At 48.3% G+C, this 18,492-nt stretch overlaps 2 protein-coding genes across 2 annotated transcripts in view; both read left to right on the top strand.

Annotated features, from left to right (window-relative positions):
- LOC142776786 (uncharacterized) overlaps positions 1–18,492 on the top strand; it is a 104,954-nt gene that overhangs the window by 28,862 nt on the left and 57,600 nt on the right. The window lies entirely within an intron of this gene.
- Positions 10,581–18,492, top strand: part of LOC142776785 (uncharacterized) — a 31,332-nt gene continuing 23,420 nt past the window's right edge. Inside the window, exon 1 of the mRNA XM_075881142.1 lies at positions 10,581–10,660. Coding sequence (XP_075737257.1) covers positions 10,590–10,660 — 71 coding nt within the window. The 5' untranslated portion in view covers positions 10,581–10,589. The remainder of the gene's footprint in view (positions 10,661–18,492) is intronic.

Raw genomic sequence — 18,492 nt, 5'->3', positions numbered from 1 at the left:
AGCAGCAGGTGAAGCCAGTTGCAAAAGCGTATCACCATTTACGTTCTGCGGGCCACAGGGACCTGGTTCTCAGAGACAGCAGCACGCACTCGGGGCAGGTGAAGCGAGTTGCCGGAGCGTCTCGCCGTTTACGTTCTGTGCGCCGCACAGAGCCAGTGCTCAGATAGAGCAGCACGCACTCGTAGCAGGTGAAGCGAGTTGAAGGAGCGTATCGCCATTTACGTTCCCCATGCCACACGGACCCGGTGCTCCGAGAGAGCAGCACGCACTCGCGACAGGTGAAGCGAGTTGTAAGAGCGTATCGCCGTTTACGTTCAGGAGCGTATCGCTGTTTGCGTTCCACAGGCCACACGGACCCAGTGCTCAGATAGAGCAGCGCACGCTCGCGGTGGGTGAAGTCATTTGCAGAAGCGCATCTTCGTTTACCTACCGCGGCCCAACCAGACTCGGTGCTCAGAGAGAGCAGCACGCGCTCAATGTGGGTGAAGCCAGTTGCAGAAGCATATCGCGATTACGTTCTGCGGCCACATGGACCTGGTGCACAAAGAGAGCAGCACGCACTCACGGTGGAATAAGCTATTTGCAGGAGCGTATTGCTATTTACATTCCGCGCGCCTCACACACTCGTGGCGGGTGAATCCAATTGCAGAAGCGTATCACCGTTTACGTTCCGTGGGCCGTACGGACCCGGTGTCAGAGAGAGCGGCACGCGCTCGATGCGACTGAAGCCAGCTGCAGAAGCGTATTGCTGTTTACGTTCCGCGAGCCACACGGACCCCATGCTCAGAGAGAGAAGGATGCGCTCGTGGCGATTGAAGCCAGTTGCAGAAGCGTATCGCCGTTTAGGTTCCGCGTGCTACACGGACCCGGTGCTCATAGAGAGCGGCACGCGCTCGATGCCGGTGAAGCCAGTTGCAGAAGCATATCACTGTTTACTTTGCGCGTGCCACACGTATCCGGTGCTTAAAGAGAGCAGAAGCACTCGCAGTAGGTGAAACGAGTGGCAGGAGCATACGACGATTTACGTTCCGCGGGACACATGCACCCGGTGCTCGGAGAGAGCAGCACGCGCTCGTGGCGGGTGAAGACAGTTGCAGATGCATATCGCCGTTGGTGTTCCGTCTTCCACACGGACCCGTGTCTTAGACAGAACAGCACGCGCTCGCGGCGGGTGAAACCAGTTGCAGAACCGTATCACCGTTTTGCGTTCTGCGGGCCAAACGGGCCTGGTACTCACACAGAGCAGCACGCACTCGTGGCAGGTGAAGAAATTTGCAGAAGCGTATCACCATTTACAATTCATGGGCCACACGGACCTGGTGCTCAGAGATCAACACGCGCTCGCACCGGGTAAAGCCAGTCGCGGGAGCGTATCGCCGTTTACGTTCCTCGGGCCACACGAACCCGGTGCTCCTTTAGAGCAGCACGAGGTCGATGCGGGTGAAGCCAGTTGCAGAAGCGTATAGCTGTTTGCGTTCTGCGGGACACACGATCCCGGTGCTCAGAGGAAGCAGCACGCACTCGCGAGAGGTGAAGCGAGATGCGGGAGCATATTGCTGTTAACGTTGTGCAGCCCACACAGACCTTGCGCAAAGAGAGAGCGAAAATCGATCCTGGCTGGTGAAGCATGTTGCAAAAGCTTATCGTTGTTTACATTTTGCGGGCCAAATGGACCCAGTACTCAAAGGGAGCAGTACGCGCTCCTGGCTGGTGAGGCCAGTTGCAGAAGCGTATCGCTGTTAAAATTCCACGGGCCACACGGACCAGGTGTTCAGAGAGAGCAGCACACGCTCGCGGTGGGTCAAGCCGTTTGCAGAAGCATATCTTCGTTTACCTACCGCGGGTCACACGCACACTGTGCACAGAGAGGAGCACGCGCTCGCGGCGGAATAAGCCATTTGCAGAAGCTTATCGCTAATTATGTTGCACGCGCCTCACGGACTCTGTGCTTAAAGAAAGCAGCACACACTCGTGGCGGGTGAAGCCAGTTGGAAATGTTTGTCGCTGCAAACACGTTGTTTGGGTTCCGTGTGCTGACCAGACCCGGTGCTCAGAGAGAACGGCACGCGCTCGATGCAGGTGAAGCTAGTTGCAGAAGCATATCACTACGTTCTGCGGGCAACATGGACCCGGTGCTGAGACAGAGCAGCACGCACTCCCAGTAGGTGAAGAAAGTTGGAGAAACGTATCGCCATGTACATTCCGTTGGCCACGCAAACCAGGTTCTCAGAAAGAGGAGCATGCGCTCGCGACGGGTGAAGCCAGTTGCAGAAGCGTACCATCGTTTAGGTTTGTCGGGCTCCACAGGCCTAGTGCACAGAGAGAGCGGCTCGTGCTCGATGCGAGAGAATCCAGTTGCAGTAGCGTATCACTGTTTACGTTCTGCAGGCCACACAGGCCTTGTTCACAGAGAGAGCTGCACGCGCTCGCGTCGAGTAAAGCCAGTTGCGGAAGCGTATCACCATTTACGTTCCTCATGCCATTCGGACCCAGTGCTCTGCGAGAGCAGAACGCACTCTCGGCGGCTGAAGACAGTTGGAGAAGCGTATCGCCATTTACATTCTATGGGCCTCAATCAATCCATTATTTTATTATGACGACATATAGCACCTATTTCTTCCTTTGTTACTGTATTATTAACTTTTATAAACCAGCTGGTTCGGTATATGCATGGCGGTTGATCTGCAGTTACAGCTTCAATTTTAGCAGCGAAGCGTCATGCCATCTTGATTTCCACGCAACTTTTATATACGAATAATTTATGAAAATGTTCCCTGCTCGATACACTTTGTTCAATGGATATCGTACGATGTGCGGCCACAGTTTCCGTGTCATTTTTAGATGCAGAACTGCAAAAAAAGGACGCAACATCCGTAAATACACTTTGTTCAATGGACATCGTATCATGTGCGGCCACAGTTTCCGTGTCATTTTTTAGATGCAGAACTGCAAAAAAAGGACGCAAGCTCCGTAACTACAAAACCTTTGATACATGAATCTTATAAGGTTCAAGAAAAACACAAAAATACAGAATCGACGTTTCAGCGCCCCATATCAAGGTATTCGGCGCCGAAACATCATTTGTTGTTTTGTGTTATTTACGAATGACGACACTATCTTTTGTTGAACTATGACATTTTCTCGCAAGACGAACTTTGTTCGAACCCTGGACATTATGAATGCTGTCGAACCCTGGACATTATGAAGTGACCACAGCGTAAGTTGCTTCTGCCACGCGCTTGAATAAATATTTAAATGCACTTGCTTCGATAGCCTGCTTCCCGTTACTTGCAATCAAGACGTAACATGCTTGCATAGAACTCCCCACTTTTGGTGCATTCTCTGAGGGCCTTTTTAAGGAGTGGAGCGTTTCGTTGCACTGGGAGTGTGAACAAAAACAATCAACGTTATCATGAACCACCACGTGCTCTATTCTACATCTCAGTCCTCCTGTTCGCTCTGGCAACGCGTACGAAGCTTTATTTGGCAACTCTCATGGTTGAGAGAGGGGGGCAGAACGAGGCAGAAGGAAAGAAGTTCCTCAGGAGGTGGCAGGCACCCCACGATCCTAACCAGCTGGGCTAAATAGTAGTACTGGCAGAGTGAAGCGGAGCTAGGAGCGAGAAAATGGAGAAAAAATTAGATTCTTTCTCTTGCGAATCATTCGAAAGGCTGCACGTGAACCTATGTGAGCCACACGGATCCGGTTCTCAGAATTCACAGCAAGTTCTCCCAGCGGGTGAAGCCAGTTGAATGAGTTTCTCGCCGTGAAGTACTTTTTTAGTGCCACAAGGACTCAGTGCTCAGAGAGAGCAGCACGCGGACGCGGCAGGTGAATCCAGCTGCAGCAGCGTATCACGATTTGCGTTTCGCCGCCCACAAGGGCCTGGTGCTCAGAGAGAGCGACACGCGCTTGTGGCGGGTGAAACCATCGGCAGTAGCGTATCGCCGTTTACGTTTCGCGTCCCACACGGACCCGGTGCTCACAGAGAGCAGCACCCGCTCGCGGAGGGTGAAGCCACTTCCAGAAGCGTGTCGCCATTTACGTTCCGTGGGCCCTACGGACCCAGATCTCAGACAGAGCAGCATGTGCTTGTGGCGGGTTAAGCCATAGGTAGGAGCTTATCGCCGTTTACGTTTCGCCGGCCACACGGACCCGGTGCTCAGAGAGAGCAGCACACGCTCGATGCGGGTGAAGCCAGTTGCAGAAGCGCATTGCCGTTTACGTTTCGCGGGCCTTACGAACCCAGTGCTCAGAGTGAGCGCCACGCGCTTGTGACGGGTGAAGCCACCAGTGGAAGCGTATCGCCGTTTACTTTTCGCGGGCCCCATGGACCCGCTGGACAGAGAGATCAGCACGCACCAGCGGTAGGTGAAGCCAGTTGCAGAAGCGTATCACCGTTTAGGATCCGCGGGCCACACGGACCTGGTTCTTAGAGAGAGCAGCACGCACTCGCGGCAGGTGAAGCGAGTCGCCGGAGCGTCTCGCCGTTTACGTTCTGCGGGCCGCACAGAGCCAGTGCTCAGAAGTGTCGGTCACTGGGCCCGATACAAGGAAAAGTGGGACACGCTCCTGCGAAGTTCCATTATCGAAGATCAAATCCTGGCCGTCCAGCGCGTCCTGTATTGGGCCGGCAGGCTAGACTTGTCGGTTCCGTAGTGTGATTAGCCAGGTGCACGTTTTGTCGCGTTTTGCTGGACCAAATAAAGTTCATTCACTCACTCACTCATGACCTCGTGATGGCGCTCAGCGAATAGTGGTGCTAGCGTTCCTCGATGCGCGTGCCCCCTCGGAGGGTGGAACCACTCTTTGAAGAGGTGAGTGCCACCAGCCGTTCGGTGGCCGCCATTCGGCTCCCTCTGTCTCGTCGTGGGAGTGAGCCACGTACGCGGCATTTTCTTGGGCAAAATGCCCGGATGTTGCGAGCCTCAGAGCACAAATCACTTGCGAAATGGCTACAGGATGTTCATATTTGCGAAAGATCTGAAAAGGCGACTCTTGTGGCTTGTAAAAATCAAGCGCGACATAAGGCAACTTATGGACCATTCGTGTTTGTGCACCGTAAGTTATGCAATTCGAGCATTTCGACAGTTATAAAGTTAAAGCGCTGTTACACGGGCACTTTGAATCGCGATAAATCTTGATGTGATTGACTCTTTTACGTCGGCTACAGAAGGGCGCCAATGACTGTTGAAAATTTTGATTCTGATCGTATCTAATTGCGGTGTCCAGTGCACCGGGTGCAATACACGTTCATTCGCATGCTGCGTACATGCGTATTTAACTCGTTGAATCTGGATAACACCTAATGCGTTGTTCTTAATCTTTTGCTGTACACAAGCTGCAATTGCACGAAGATGTGCGCCTACGTTGTGCACTTGTTGCTGCCGGCACCTTCAACTATTTCTTTTAGGGGCAAAGCCTCTTACGCCGTGGGTCGTACGTCGCGTGTCGTCGTAGTTGTCGTAGCCAGTTGCATTGCATTGCATGTCAATAAAAAACATTGTCATAGCATATTCACGAAGGGAATAATGACGAATGGTGCGAAGTGTCCATCAGTCCGTCCGTGCTTCCGTGCGTCCGTCTTTCCGTCCATCCGATGAACGTACAATCATGCGTCCGTCTGTTCGTACGTCCCTGGGTTCGGATGTACGTCCATTCATCTGTCCGTGCATCTGTGCCTCCGTCCCTGCATTCGTCCGTGTGTCTGTCCGTCCGTACGTCCACCCGGGTGCCCATTCTTAGCGCCTACGACATGAAACGCGCTTTAAAGCTTGTATGCGTCAAACAGTTTTTGCACAAGCCAACATGCTCATGTATTAAAAATGATGGCTCACATTACTTGGTTGACATGATTTCCCGAGAGAAGATAGAGTGTTGTGGAGATTCTGTAGAGGGAATTGATTATAGAGAAATTCTTTTCATCGAAGCGTTGACTTCAATAGAGGCGGCATTTTGCACCATATAGGTGGATTTTTCGTGTAAGTACTCTTGAAGAAAACGAAGTGTTGGCAGTGCAGGGATGCAATGAAGGACTCGGTGAACCATGAACACGCATTATTAACTGCACGGAAGGAGTATGTTACGGTTGGTGAGAACTTGCGTTATCCGAGCGGTGAGGTTATGAGTTTGCTCATATCTTGTGAAGAAGACTTTAAAGGAATCACGTTCCTGGACAGACAACTTGTTCATCCGGAAGTCCCCTCTCAAAGCTGCAACTGAATAATAAATAAAAAGGGTGAAGGGCAATGGGCAGGCATGCGAGCAACACAGGGTTTCTCTGGAAAAAATGTTGATGTCAATTTATGCACAAGTAAAGTTGCGCATTCACCTGTGCTAGCTAGAAACAACGAGAAACAGCAGAAGTGGAAGCAAGGCATGCGCTGCGGTTAACTTGCAGTCAGTTATATCACTTTTTTGCAGTATAATAAAGTTATCACCCAAATAAAGCTATGACATTTGAAAGTGCCTTATAATAAATGTACTTTCCTTGCTCGTTGTTGTAAAGCCGTGCGGCCGCTTCATTTTAACGATACTTTAGCAATTCCGAAGGACTCGGGGGTGTGATAAAACGTATTTATTAAAGGGCGAACCTGCGCCCACAACTCCAAGTGACTATGGTCGTAGAACGTGTCAGTCGAACACCAAAGATGTCCACCTTCTTTTTCCTTTTCAAGAGAAGTCCCGAGCGCGTGGCGCACATCAGCCGGGTCCAGCTGGGTGCTCATGCCATCATCGTCATTTCTGCGCAACACTACATGGCGCGCATGTATGTCCCTGTGCGCGCGGTGATGGGCGCCTTGTTTCAATGCAGGCAAGATGTCGCGGCCTGATCCCCCTCCTCATACGCATCGTCCCGATGCGTCAGGCAATGAATAGTTTGGTGGTAGGCGTCACCGGTTTTCCGATGATCTTTCATAGTAAGGCTTCACCCGCACAACATGTACAACCTCTGTAGGGTTGCGGCATTTAGAGCTCCCGTGTGTAGCAGATCTGACTTGGTACGTTACATCGCTTACACCATGGAGTACTTCGTAAAGCCCGAAGTATCACCTAAAAAGTTTTGCAGAAAGTACACGGTGATGCTTGGGGTCCGTATCCATACTTTGTCACCTGGTTGATAATGCGCTTCGGTACGACGCTGATTGTACCGGTAGGAGTCGATACGCTGTTGGCGGCGTATTCTGTATCTCGCCATCTGTCGTGCTGCCTCGGCTTTTTGCAAGAAGTCGTCTAGGTCTGGTGGATTTCTGCTTTCATCATTCAGTGGTAACAAGGTATCCAGTGCAGTGGTGACTGTTTGGCCGAATACAAGTTCATGTGGTGTCACCCGCGTTGTTTCTTGAATGCCTGTATTGTATGCGAACGTGATGTAGGGCTATATTTCATCCCACAGTTTATGTTCGGCGTCGACATATATTTATTTATTTATTTATTAGAATACCCTCAGGGCCCGTAGGGCATATCAGTCAGAGTTCTGTTCAGGCACTCCGTTAGGCCATTTGTTTGAGGATGGTATGCCGTTGTTCTTCTCTGGTCTGTATGGGTCATTCGCGTCAGACATTTGATTAGGTGTGCGGTGATAGCTGTGCCACGATCTGTAACTACGACACTGGGTGCAACATGTCTGAGGACTATGTTGTTGATGAAGAACTTGGTAACTTCAAGGGCTGTTGCACTGTACAGCGAGTCAGTCTCAGCGTAACGAGTGAGATAGTCCGTGGCTACGACTATCCACTTCTTGCGTGCAGTCGATGTCGGAAACGGGCCTAGGAGATCCAGACCGACTTCTTAGAATGGGGCATCCGGCATTTCTATTGGAGGAGGCCTGCAGGTTTAACGGATGGAGTTTTGCGTCTTTGACACTGACGGAAAGTTTTACCATAGTGCTGAACTGATGCTAACAGTTTTGGCCAGTAGTATTTTAGATAAATTCTGGTGAATGTACGGCTGACACCCATACGTGCAGATGTTGGCACATCATTACATGTGTGCAGAATCTCGTTTCGTAAAGGTGTAGGTACAACGAGTAAAAACTTGTAACCATGGAGCTCGAAGTTCCTCTAGTAAAGGACCCCTTCTCGAGGACAAAACGAAGGGAGCCCTCTGGATTATATGCGCGGGACTTTAACATTCCGCGCACTTTATTCAAACTACATACAAATACAAACTCTACAAACAACAATATACAAACTCTGCATGCAGCCGCGCAACACTCGTTGGCAGGCCATCGCAGCTGCAGGCGCCTTGCGGAGAAGGCATCGTGATTGCGGACTCCGTAGCAGACGACGCGGTTGTCTCCACTCTTCATAGAGTTTCATACAATATTACCTGGAAAAAAATGTGGCGCTGCCATCGCATTTCCTCATAGGAATTATGGGAAGAACAGGCTTCGGATTGAATCGCGCTTGCCAGTGAACTGTCTACGGGTCTTTTTCTGCAGTTTCAGTTTTGGTCTTCGCGTAGACTGGGTAGTGGAGTGGGGGCAAAAGACTGAAGCTGCGCCTTTGTTGTTCAAAGATACTCTAAACGGCTAGGTCTCTCAATTTACTGCAACGCTAGTGCTGTATAAGTTGTGTTAGACAGTTTAAAGGAAGCATCGTCTACTCACCGCTGCGCATAGATGTAGCGTCCTATGCCAGTGCAGAATATTACATCGAGTTCACGTTTGTTGTTAGTGTGTCTTGCAAAAACTCGTTGAAATAAACTGCAAGGCGACGCGAAGTAGACGCACCCCCATGCTCTTCTGGCTCACCGTCACAACAAAACGAGAGGTGCGTTGGGGGAGACCACTTGAACCGACACACCTGGCACCGCAGAATATGAAACGTTAAGTGTTTCTCAATTAATACTGTGCTGTTATTACCATAAATGGATACTGCTTACTTTCGAGGGCAAAACAAAAATGTTTGTTTTGAAATGTTCCAAAGAATGTTTCATTGCATCTTGATGTCAAATCTGGAACGAAATGGCAAAGCAATGCATACCCTGACGATTAAATTTGTCAAAGTTTCACTTCTATCGCCTAGTCGCAAAAACCTTTTGCAATTAAGCTTGCGTACAAAAAAAATGAAGCAAGTTTCAATTAAACTGAACTTCATGTCACTTTGTTTTACACTCAGCAAACAAGCGTCGAGTCTTAAGAACGTAATCCATCTAGCGCAGATCCGAAGCCTGTATTTCCCATAATTCCCATGGGGTACAAGCGCCGCTGAAGGAGCCCGCGTAGACACTAGCGCCAGATTCCCCTCTAGGTATTATTTTATGAAACACTATGCCACCCTCCAAAGCGGCAAAAGAAGGCGCGCGCATCGAGGAACCCTAAGAAGTGCTGAACTCCTGCAGATGGAGTGAGCGGTGCTTGGAAAGCAGAGGCGGAACTCTGTTACCCAAGGGCAGCATAGCGCTGCGGCGTGGGAGTACACCGCGAAAGGCCCTCACTCCTCTTACGCATTCGCGCGCCGCTTTGTACATTCTCCGTGTTCTAGTGCTTCTACTAGAAACAACCTAAAATAAATAACATTAGTCTTCATCATTTCCCATTTTCTCGGTTTGTAAGCTTGCGCGGCGTAGTAGCAAACTTCGCCATTTCTAATTTAAGTTGTTTATCGTGTGCCGCCGTATACAGCCGAATATTTCGTCTGTTGCGTGTAGCAGGAACGTCGCTAGAGCTTCCGCAGTTTCTGTTGTCTTCGCACCTGTCTGTGTCGAAGATCGGTGAATGTGGCGGTAAGAAGACAATATTGACTGAATCCTAATTTTGTTATCACCGTGTATTCACTGTTCTTCATTTGAACACTGTTCTACCTCGCTGTCTTTTCCTTTTATTTATTTCTTTCTGAGCGCAGAATTGCGCATTGCTATTACTTAATGAGCTGCCCGCTATTTTTCGACAGCCAGGGAGCTTGCTCCAGAAATAGAGGAGTAGATAATGTATTCCGTTGTAGTGTATTATTATATGCCTTGTTAGTGAACGTAAGGTTAACCTGCATGGTACAAGTGCCATGGCCCAATTTGAGAGAATTTTTAGCTAATACATAGCTTTGTCAGATGTCGCCAATGGGGTGTCCACAGAGATGTTAGGAACAGCATGTACACGATAGGCAGTCAATATCATGCGCGCGTTTTATGCAATTTCCTGCACCTGACGGTCAACTGGCAGTTGGCAGACGACGAAGACGAAGAAACGTGCGAGCACCACGTTAACAGATACCCCCCCCCCCCAAACAAAAACGGGTCGAAAAGTAACTTTAAATTCTGGATAAATCCGTGACATACCAAATTAATCGGCTTTGGCAAAACCAGCTGTCTGGTCGGCTCCTAAAATCAAGTTGTAGCTATTAGTGTCTACTTTCTTGTTGATTCTTTTTTATCACTATCTAAATCTTTGGTTCCTTTCTTTTTTTTAACATACTGTTTTCACGATACAACTCCCCCAACCCCCCCTCCCTTTTTTCTCGTTGTAAGCAATAATGCAGTTATCGTCCATATGAGACTATATGTTCTCTTGGCCAATCCCCCAGAGTGGGTATGAGCCATGGATTAGAGGACACAAACAAGCAAACAAACAAACAAACAAGCAGCAGCCATGGAGGACGACCACGTCGAACACCGCTGCGGCATGAAACCCGATAAGAAGAGGCTCAGTCGGCCCGTCAGGTCAGTGTGTTTTTTGTTCCTAATAACTGCATGGCATGAAGGGGATCAAAAAACGCCCGGCCTCCGCACAGTCACTGCGAAAGCTAGAAGAGCGACCTTTCAAAGCCTTTCACAACACTCATAGGGTAACTACTGCAAGCACACTTGCTTGATACCTACTAGGGTATAATATTATAATTTTGGCTTCAGTAGGCCGGCATTCGCTATGGTATTCTCGTCATTCTTCTGAGAACCGTCGTATCCACTGAACATTTACGAGGAATTTCGCGTCAATTGTTCATGCAGTGGCTGACGACGATGAGAAACTATACCTGAAGTGGGTATGCACCACAGCTATTAGGTGATCAAAAACAAGCTTTTTTAAATAGATTGGGAGATTGGGTGACTCATTCGGTAAGCTATTCGCATTGTGCGACGACTGGCGGTTTTTTCGCTCTTTTAAAACTCTCTGCAAGTCATATTAACGCGATGACTTTGGCGACATCAAGCCTGCCTAAGGCAGTTTTGCCAGCAAGTCCCAAGCACCGGTGTGGTTCAGTGGCGGAATACTGGTCTCGCTCCCGGCGCACTCGCATTGGAGCCACAAAGTGTCATTGGTGCTAGCTTTTTTTTCTTCCTTTAATCTCACGCGATATGGTTATGGTCACTGGCGGCGGCGGCGGCGGCGGACAAGTGCGCGTGACCCGAGTTGTGATCTCATAACATATTTCGCTGTAAAATGCAGAAAGCAAGCGGAGAACCTCACGACCACGTGACGGAGAATATTGCCACTGTTTTTAATTTTATTTTGGTCCAAGAAAGATAGCCGCGATTTGGTCTTGACTCAGAATGTATTTCCTGTAACAGCATATGAAGCGAGCCAATGGTATGATCTAAAAGAGTGTGTGTTAATCATGCAATCTTCACTCTAACCACAGAGTTGCTCTTCTTTTCCATCTTTTTTTTTGTGGTTCATCGTAGAAGGCCCTCAGTATAAGGCCACTACAGCGATTATTTTACAATATCGATAAATAATGGCATTTCTATGGTCCCGAGATGCTCCTGTCGAGTGCCTGATAGTAGAAATGTCTCGCGATTTCGAGTGAAATAATAAATGAGTCACAGAATACAAGATTAGCGGTTTTTTTATCGAGTGCCGTAGACATGTACGTAAACCGTAAATCATGCTAAGAGACGCAACAAGCACGGAGGACGAAAGCTAGAAGAGCAAATGCTCAGCGGAAACATGATCGCACTGCACCATTTGTGTCGTGACTCTAGCTGAAAACGACCTTCATTATTGTTTGTTTAGAGTTCGGAAACTGGTTTTTACCAAGTTTTTTCGAGGTTCAGTAAGCAGCGCATCCAGCAAAAGACGGCTCTTACTTCTCCGATACTATTCGCCAATCCTGTCGCCGCACAATTGGGCGCTGCTGTACACCAACCTATTCACTCTTCCTCTATAGGAGTGTTTCAGTTTGCCAATAAACTAGGCGTTAGCGTTCCACTTCATTAGGCTAGGCTTGAGCTTGAGAGGCCTCCAGAGGTGATGCGATCAGATGGCGCAGGATAAGTCGGGCAAGCACATAACGTAAACAACTGTATTCTGCTTCATTACTTATGTAAACTTTCAGTAGCCACATGTTTCCTAATGCGCAGAGTTTAAAAAATTTTTACGTCAGGGACACCGGCGAAGCCCTGCCGTTTACGTTTTGGTGCAACAGTGGTTGTGGTGGTCAGCTGCTGACCCGAAGGTCGCGAGTTTGATCCCACCCGTGGCATTCGCATTTTCGTGAAGGCTAAATAACGAGCCCGAGTACTGTGCGATTTCAATGCACGTTAAAGAACGCCAGATGGTCGAAATTTCCGCAGTTATGTGCCATCGTTTTAGGCCAGCAAACCTCTGATTTTCGAGCCAAACACATACGATCGTTGCTTGCCTACTTAATACGTTCGACAGTACCGGCACTTTGAACGTCACGCGCAGTGGGGCCAGTGGAAAGCCAAGCCGAGGAACCAAAAATTTAGATTTGAGGGTTTTCTACGGTTTTCCCAAGTCCACTATTTCGGATAAATAACGAAAGTTGAAAAATTCTGATTGGTATGCTCGTATGTTTCTCCTTCTGTACATAAGCGTGCCCAGTCCTATCGATTTTGTTTTCTAGTGAATGTTGATTATGTTTTTGTGCATTTCTCTCGCAATAGCCGTGAGAGACTATTTTTATTTTATTAAGTTTCTTTGTGGCTCAAAATGAGTACACGTTCGCTAAATCATTATCACTTTAAGACAGCTGTGTTTATATATTTGTGAACTTTTAATTTTCTTTATTCCTGTTATCATTCTGGATTATTATGTACCAGTGTGCTCTGTACAACAAATTCTTGTTGGTGTGTTTATGCTTTTGCTGCCAGGGTGACACGACCTAGTTCAGGCGTTTATTTAGCCTTTGGTCGTGTCCCCCAAGGCAAAGTGTAATGGTTATGTTATTAATAAATAAAATGAAAATATGAAATTGTCAAAAGAAACTTCAGTGGCATCTATTGACCTAAATAAATTGCCGTGGTCTGTCTTTAGGGTGCCGTAGCACTTATTTAGTGCTATTCTACGCTTTAGCATATAGAGTGGTGCATTCCAGGGTGTGCAAACCAGGCAGATGGCGTCTATAATATTGTAATCAGCTCTTTTGATAACATTTTTGTAGTTTCAATGTCATCTTTAACACAATCTTGGTGTGAATTCTTTCGACTAAACACTAAACGAAGACGTTTTCAACGTTTGCGTGTAGGGAACGGCGTTCTAAGGAACGGCGTGCCTGTAACTATAGTTTCTTTTGGGAGGAACGTGGGAACACCACCGTTTTATTTAGGATCGCGGAACTGTAAAGGTAACTAGTTACACATCTACGAATGAATGCCAGGGGAAACGGCATTTCTTGGGTAAACATTCCATGGCTTTGAACAGGCGCGTGCACACACAATACGTCATGCAGAACCGGGTTGATGGGTAACTGCGTCAGGCTCAAATATATATTGCTTCTCTGTTGCTTGACTATGATGCATCTTGGTTTTCGCTTCAAGGCGTCCGCCAAAGGCCCACGGAATCATGATATATGATGTACCATGATCAATTATTGCTCTGATTTCCGCAAACATCAAAGGTGACACCACAATACCCGCTACAGTCGATGTCAATGCGAAGCTGCCATGTGTGCAGAAAGACCAAATCCACTGTTTTCTCTGCATGTTTAGCGACTGTTTCGCGTCTACATTCAAAATAAAGCAAACATCGACGTGCAGCCGCGAATTAACAGACCCTGTTGGGCTCGAACTTCGTGCGTTCCCCGAATACCTTATGTTACCCACCCCGCGACCGGCGACCCCTCGCCAACAAGGAAGCAGGGCCACCGGAATGCGGGAAGAGGACTGTCTGCTGGCCCCAAAGGACGTGACAATTCCCGTGCCCCTGTCGGGCTCAAATATGGCGCCTTACTGAAGACCAAGCCAGGCTGCAGGTGGCCGGTACACGTGGAAGGCACACGTGGAAGGTACACGTGGAAGGTACACGTACGCGTCCGCCGGACAATCAGAATCAGCGAAGGCGACGGAATAGGCGCAAGGGCCAATTTTATTGAAGGCCTGTCAGCGCGGCATCGCGGGAACTTACTCGGAGGCGTTTTTCCACGACCTGGCAACGCCGTCGTCGACCATTCCGGGAACCGGTGTGAAAGAAACCTGAGCGACGGCGGAGAACCGATGAGTGGGCAAGAGGCGGTGGGTCTTCAAGGTTGTGGCGAGAAGAGACACATCTGGGCGTTCCGATTGGACTGTAAGAGTGGTGCGTTACGATTGGACTGTAAGAGTGGTTGAATGGGGAGACAGGGGATAGAACCAGGGGTGCAGGGAGAGTGAAAGGAGGAAGAGAAGAGAAACGAATAAACGTCTTTATATCCAGATGATGTCGGAGCGGTCGTTTCCTCAAGGTGCCAGCAGATGCAAAGTTCTCGTCTTCGGCTTCCTTGGCGGAAGCAGCAAATGTCGCGCAACAAGCGAGAGGCGAGTGCAAAGAACCAAACGGAATATAACTGACCCTATTTAACGACCCATACGTCAGCACAGCTTCTGCGTGTCACAAAAGGAACAAGAGGCCATACACTAATCAAGTGAGGCCGATGCTAGACGACGACGTAATACAATCCTCGACCAGTCCATGGTCGTCCCCCATCGTACTGGCGAATGAGATGGATGGCACCCTTAGATTTTGCGTCGTTTGCCATAAACTCAAACAGGTAAAAAAGAAAGACGTTTATTCTCATGGACGCATGGACGACACAGTAGACCGCCTGCAACACTCTTGATATTTCTCCTCCATGGATCAACGCAGCGGCTATTGGCAGATCGAAGTTTATGAACGTGACCGCAAAAAAAGCATGGCTAAATCCTGATGGGCTGTACGAATTCAAAGCACTACCATTCAGCCTGTGCTCTGCTCCTGCGACGTTCCAGAGAATGACGGATACAGTGCTATCAGGTCTTGAGTGAAAGCGTGTCTGTTTACTTAGATGACGTCCTTGTCTTTTAGAAACGTTTGAGCAGCACAAGCACCGGCTTTGATATGCCTTTGCGGCAATTCGAACCGCAGGCCTATCGCGGAAAGCAGAAACAATTCATTTTGATTATGACGAACTTATGTTTTTTGGCCACCTTGTTAGACATGATGGTATTCAGGCGGACCAACACAAGTTTATTCAAGTTTATTCAAGTTTACTCACTATTATTGCATGTACAAAGAATGGGTTACATGATACATACAAAATCAGGAGGTCACAAAGTAAGGAACTCTCAATGGGCCCTCAAATTAATGGCGTGCATAAAAACTAACGGCAGCAAAAACAGCGACTAAATTTAAGTTGCAGTCAAAACAGAACGATCTATGCAAATATATATATATATATATATATATATATATATATATATATATATATATATATATATATATATATATATATATATATATATATATATATATATATATATATATATATATATATATATATATATATATTGTTACGAATAAATATAGCACCTGGTACTATATAAACTCTTTATTTAGGGCGAACTTGTGCCCGAAAACTCAAAGCTAAAGATGGTCAGCCAAGAATGCCTCTTGCTCGCTGACTTTAACTTCGTCGGTCTCTTCTTCTGCCCCTCGAGTCTCGTGCCGGTCCCGTGGCGTAGCATCGTGGCGCGTGCAGGACGGCGTTCCATGGCGCGGCTTTCTTGCTACTTGCTTGGCGGCTTTTACGAACGCGAATTGTGGCAGCGTCTTCTGCGATGTTCGAGCTGTGGCATTAGTCCCCCTCCTAGCAAGCATCGCCCCGATGCGTAGAGCCGGTTGACAGTTTCTAAACAATAGGACTTGTCCTTGTGTTAGACGACGTCAGTCAGTTCACTTGTTGAGTTCCTGTCGTAGTACGGTTTCATCCGTACTACATGTACAACTTCCGGGAGATTCCGGCGTCGTGTTGTGCATACTTGACCTTCAGGGATCACTTCGTAGTTTAATGGGCCTAGCTGACGAAGAACCCTGTAAGGGCCAAAATAGCGGCGCATAAGCTTTTCTGATAGGCCACGTGCACGTACAGGCGTCCAGACCCACACTTGGTCTCCAGGGGAGTACTGAACATCCCTTCGTCTTAGATTGTAACGGTGCGCGTCGACGTCCTGCTGTTGAATGATGCGGTTCCGTGCTAGTTGTCGTGCTTCTTCTGCTCTTTCTACATATTCGCTTATGCCAGGGTCCTCTTTAATCGTGCTGTTGACAGGCAGCATCGCGTCTAATGTCGTTATTACTGTCCGACCACAAACAAGTTGAAATGGCGTGAAGTGGGTTGTCTCTTGTACTGCGGTATTGTATGCAAATGTAGCATACGGTAATATGGTGTCCCAAGTCCGATGCTCGACGTCCACATACATCGCGATCATGTCAGCAAGCGTCCTGTTCAGCCTTTCAGTTAACCCGTTAGTTTGCGGATGGTATGCGGTAGTAGTTCTGTGGTCGGTGTGCGTTAGCTTCATGACAGACTGCACTAGTCTGGCAGTGAACGCAGTTCCTTTGTCAGTTATAAGGACTCTAGGTGCGCCATGTCGCAGCACTATCTGGGTCACAAAAAACTGAGCCACTTCATTTGCCGTTCCTTTTGTGAGAGATGACGTCTCGGCATACCGGGTCATGTAGTCGGTTGCTACAACTATCCAGCGCTTCCCAAACGATGTCATAGGAAATGGTCCTAGCAAATCCATTCCGACCTGCTCAAACGGAATTTTCGGTGGCTCTATCGGTTTCAGAAGACCTGCTGGTTTTAGGGGTGGTACTTTGCGTCTTTGGCATTCTCGACATGATCTTACGTAATGCTGTACTGAATCCATCAATTTTGGCCAGTAATATCTCTGGCGGATTCTCGCCAAAGTCCTACTAATGCCCAAGTGACCTGCCGATGGGTCATCATGATACGCTTCTAAAATTTCCGCTCGCAGTGATGATGGTATCAGCAGTAGGAACGTTTTACCGGTGTGTTGAAAGTTTCTCTTGTAGAGAACGTTGTTGCGGAGGACGTAGGAACGTAGTCCACGGACGAAAACTCGCGGTACTTCGACTTGCTGCCCCTCTAAGTATTGAATGAGCAGAAGTAATTCTGGGTCCATTCGCTGATCATGAGCCATCTCCGATACATTCACAGCTCCAAGAAACGCGGAGTCTTGTTCATGCTCAGGAGACGAGGTCTGGACTGGTGCTCGTGACAAGCAGTCCGTGTCATTGTGCTTGTGGCCAGACTTGTAGACTACGGTGATGTCATATTCTTCTAGACGCAGGCTCCATCTAGCAAGTCTTCCGGAAGGATCCTTGAGGCTCGCAAGCCAGCACAATGAATGATGGTCACTGATGGCTCGGAATGGTCTACCGTATAAATATGGACGGAACTTACTGATGGCCCATATAACTGCGAGACATTCCTTTTCCGTAGCTGAATAATTATACTCAGCTTTCGACAGAGTGCGGCTTGCATAAGCAATAACTTTTTCTTCCCCGTTCTGCCATTGAACAAGAATAGCACCGAAGCCAACGTTGCTGGCGTCCGTATGAATGTCTGTTTTGGCATCTTCGTCAAAATGAGCGAGTATGGGAGGTGACTGCAAACGCCGTCGTAACTCAGAGAAGGCGTCTTCTTGCTCTTGGTGCCAGATAAATGGTACACCCTTCTTCGTAAGCCGTGTCAGTGGTTCCGCAATCTTGGAAAAGCTTTCAACGAAGCGCCTATAGTAGGCACAAAGCCCCAGGAAACGTCGCATAGCTTTTTTGTCTCTTGGCCTTGGAACATTTTCAACCGCAGTGATTTTATCCGGATCTGGGCGGACACCATGAGAACTGACAATGTGCCCGAGGAACCGAAGCTCCCGGAATCCAAAGTGGCACTTTTCGGGCTTGATCGTAAGTGCGGCCATACGAATGGCGTCCAGTACCGTTCTCAATGTCTGTACGTGCTGCTCGAACGTAGTGGAAAAAATTACTATGTCATCAAGATAGACAAGACATGACTGCCATTTGAGGCCGGAGAGCAGTGTCCATTATCCTCTGGAAGGTAGCGGGAGCAGAACACAAACCAAATGGGAGTACTTTGAACTCGTAGAGTCCGTCGGGTGTCACAAACGCCGTCTTTTCCCGATCTCGTTCGTCGACTTCTATTTGCCAGTACCCGCTCTTTAGATCCAACGATGAAAAAAAGTGAGCATTGCGCAGTTTATCCAACGTATCGTCGACTCGTGGGAGTGGGTACACGTCTCGCTTCGTGACGAGG

This window comes from Rhipicephalus microplus, chromosome X, assembly GCF_043290135.1.
Source record: "Rhipicephalus microplus isolate Deutch F79 chromosome X, USDA_Rmic, whole genome shotgun sequence".
Classification (NCBI taxonomy): domain Eukaryota; kingdom Metazoa; phylum Arthropoda; class Arachnida; order Ixodida; family Ixodidae; genus Rhipicephalus; species Rhipicephalus microplus.
The sequence above is the reverse complement of the archived record's forward strand: the minus strand, read 5'-3'. Positions and strand labels throughout refer to the sequence as shown.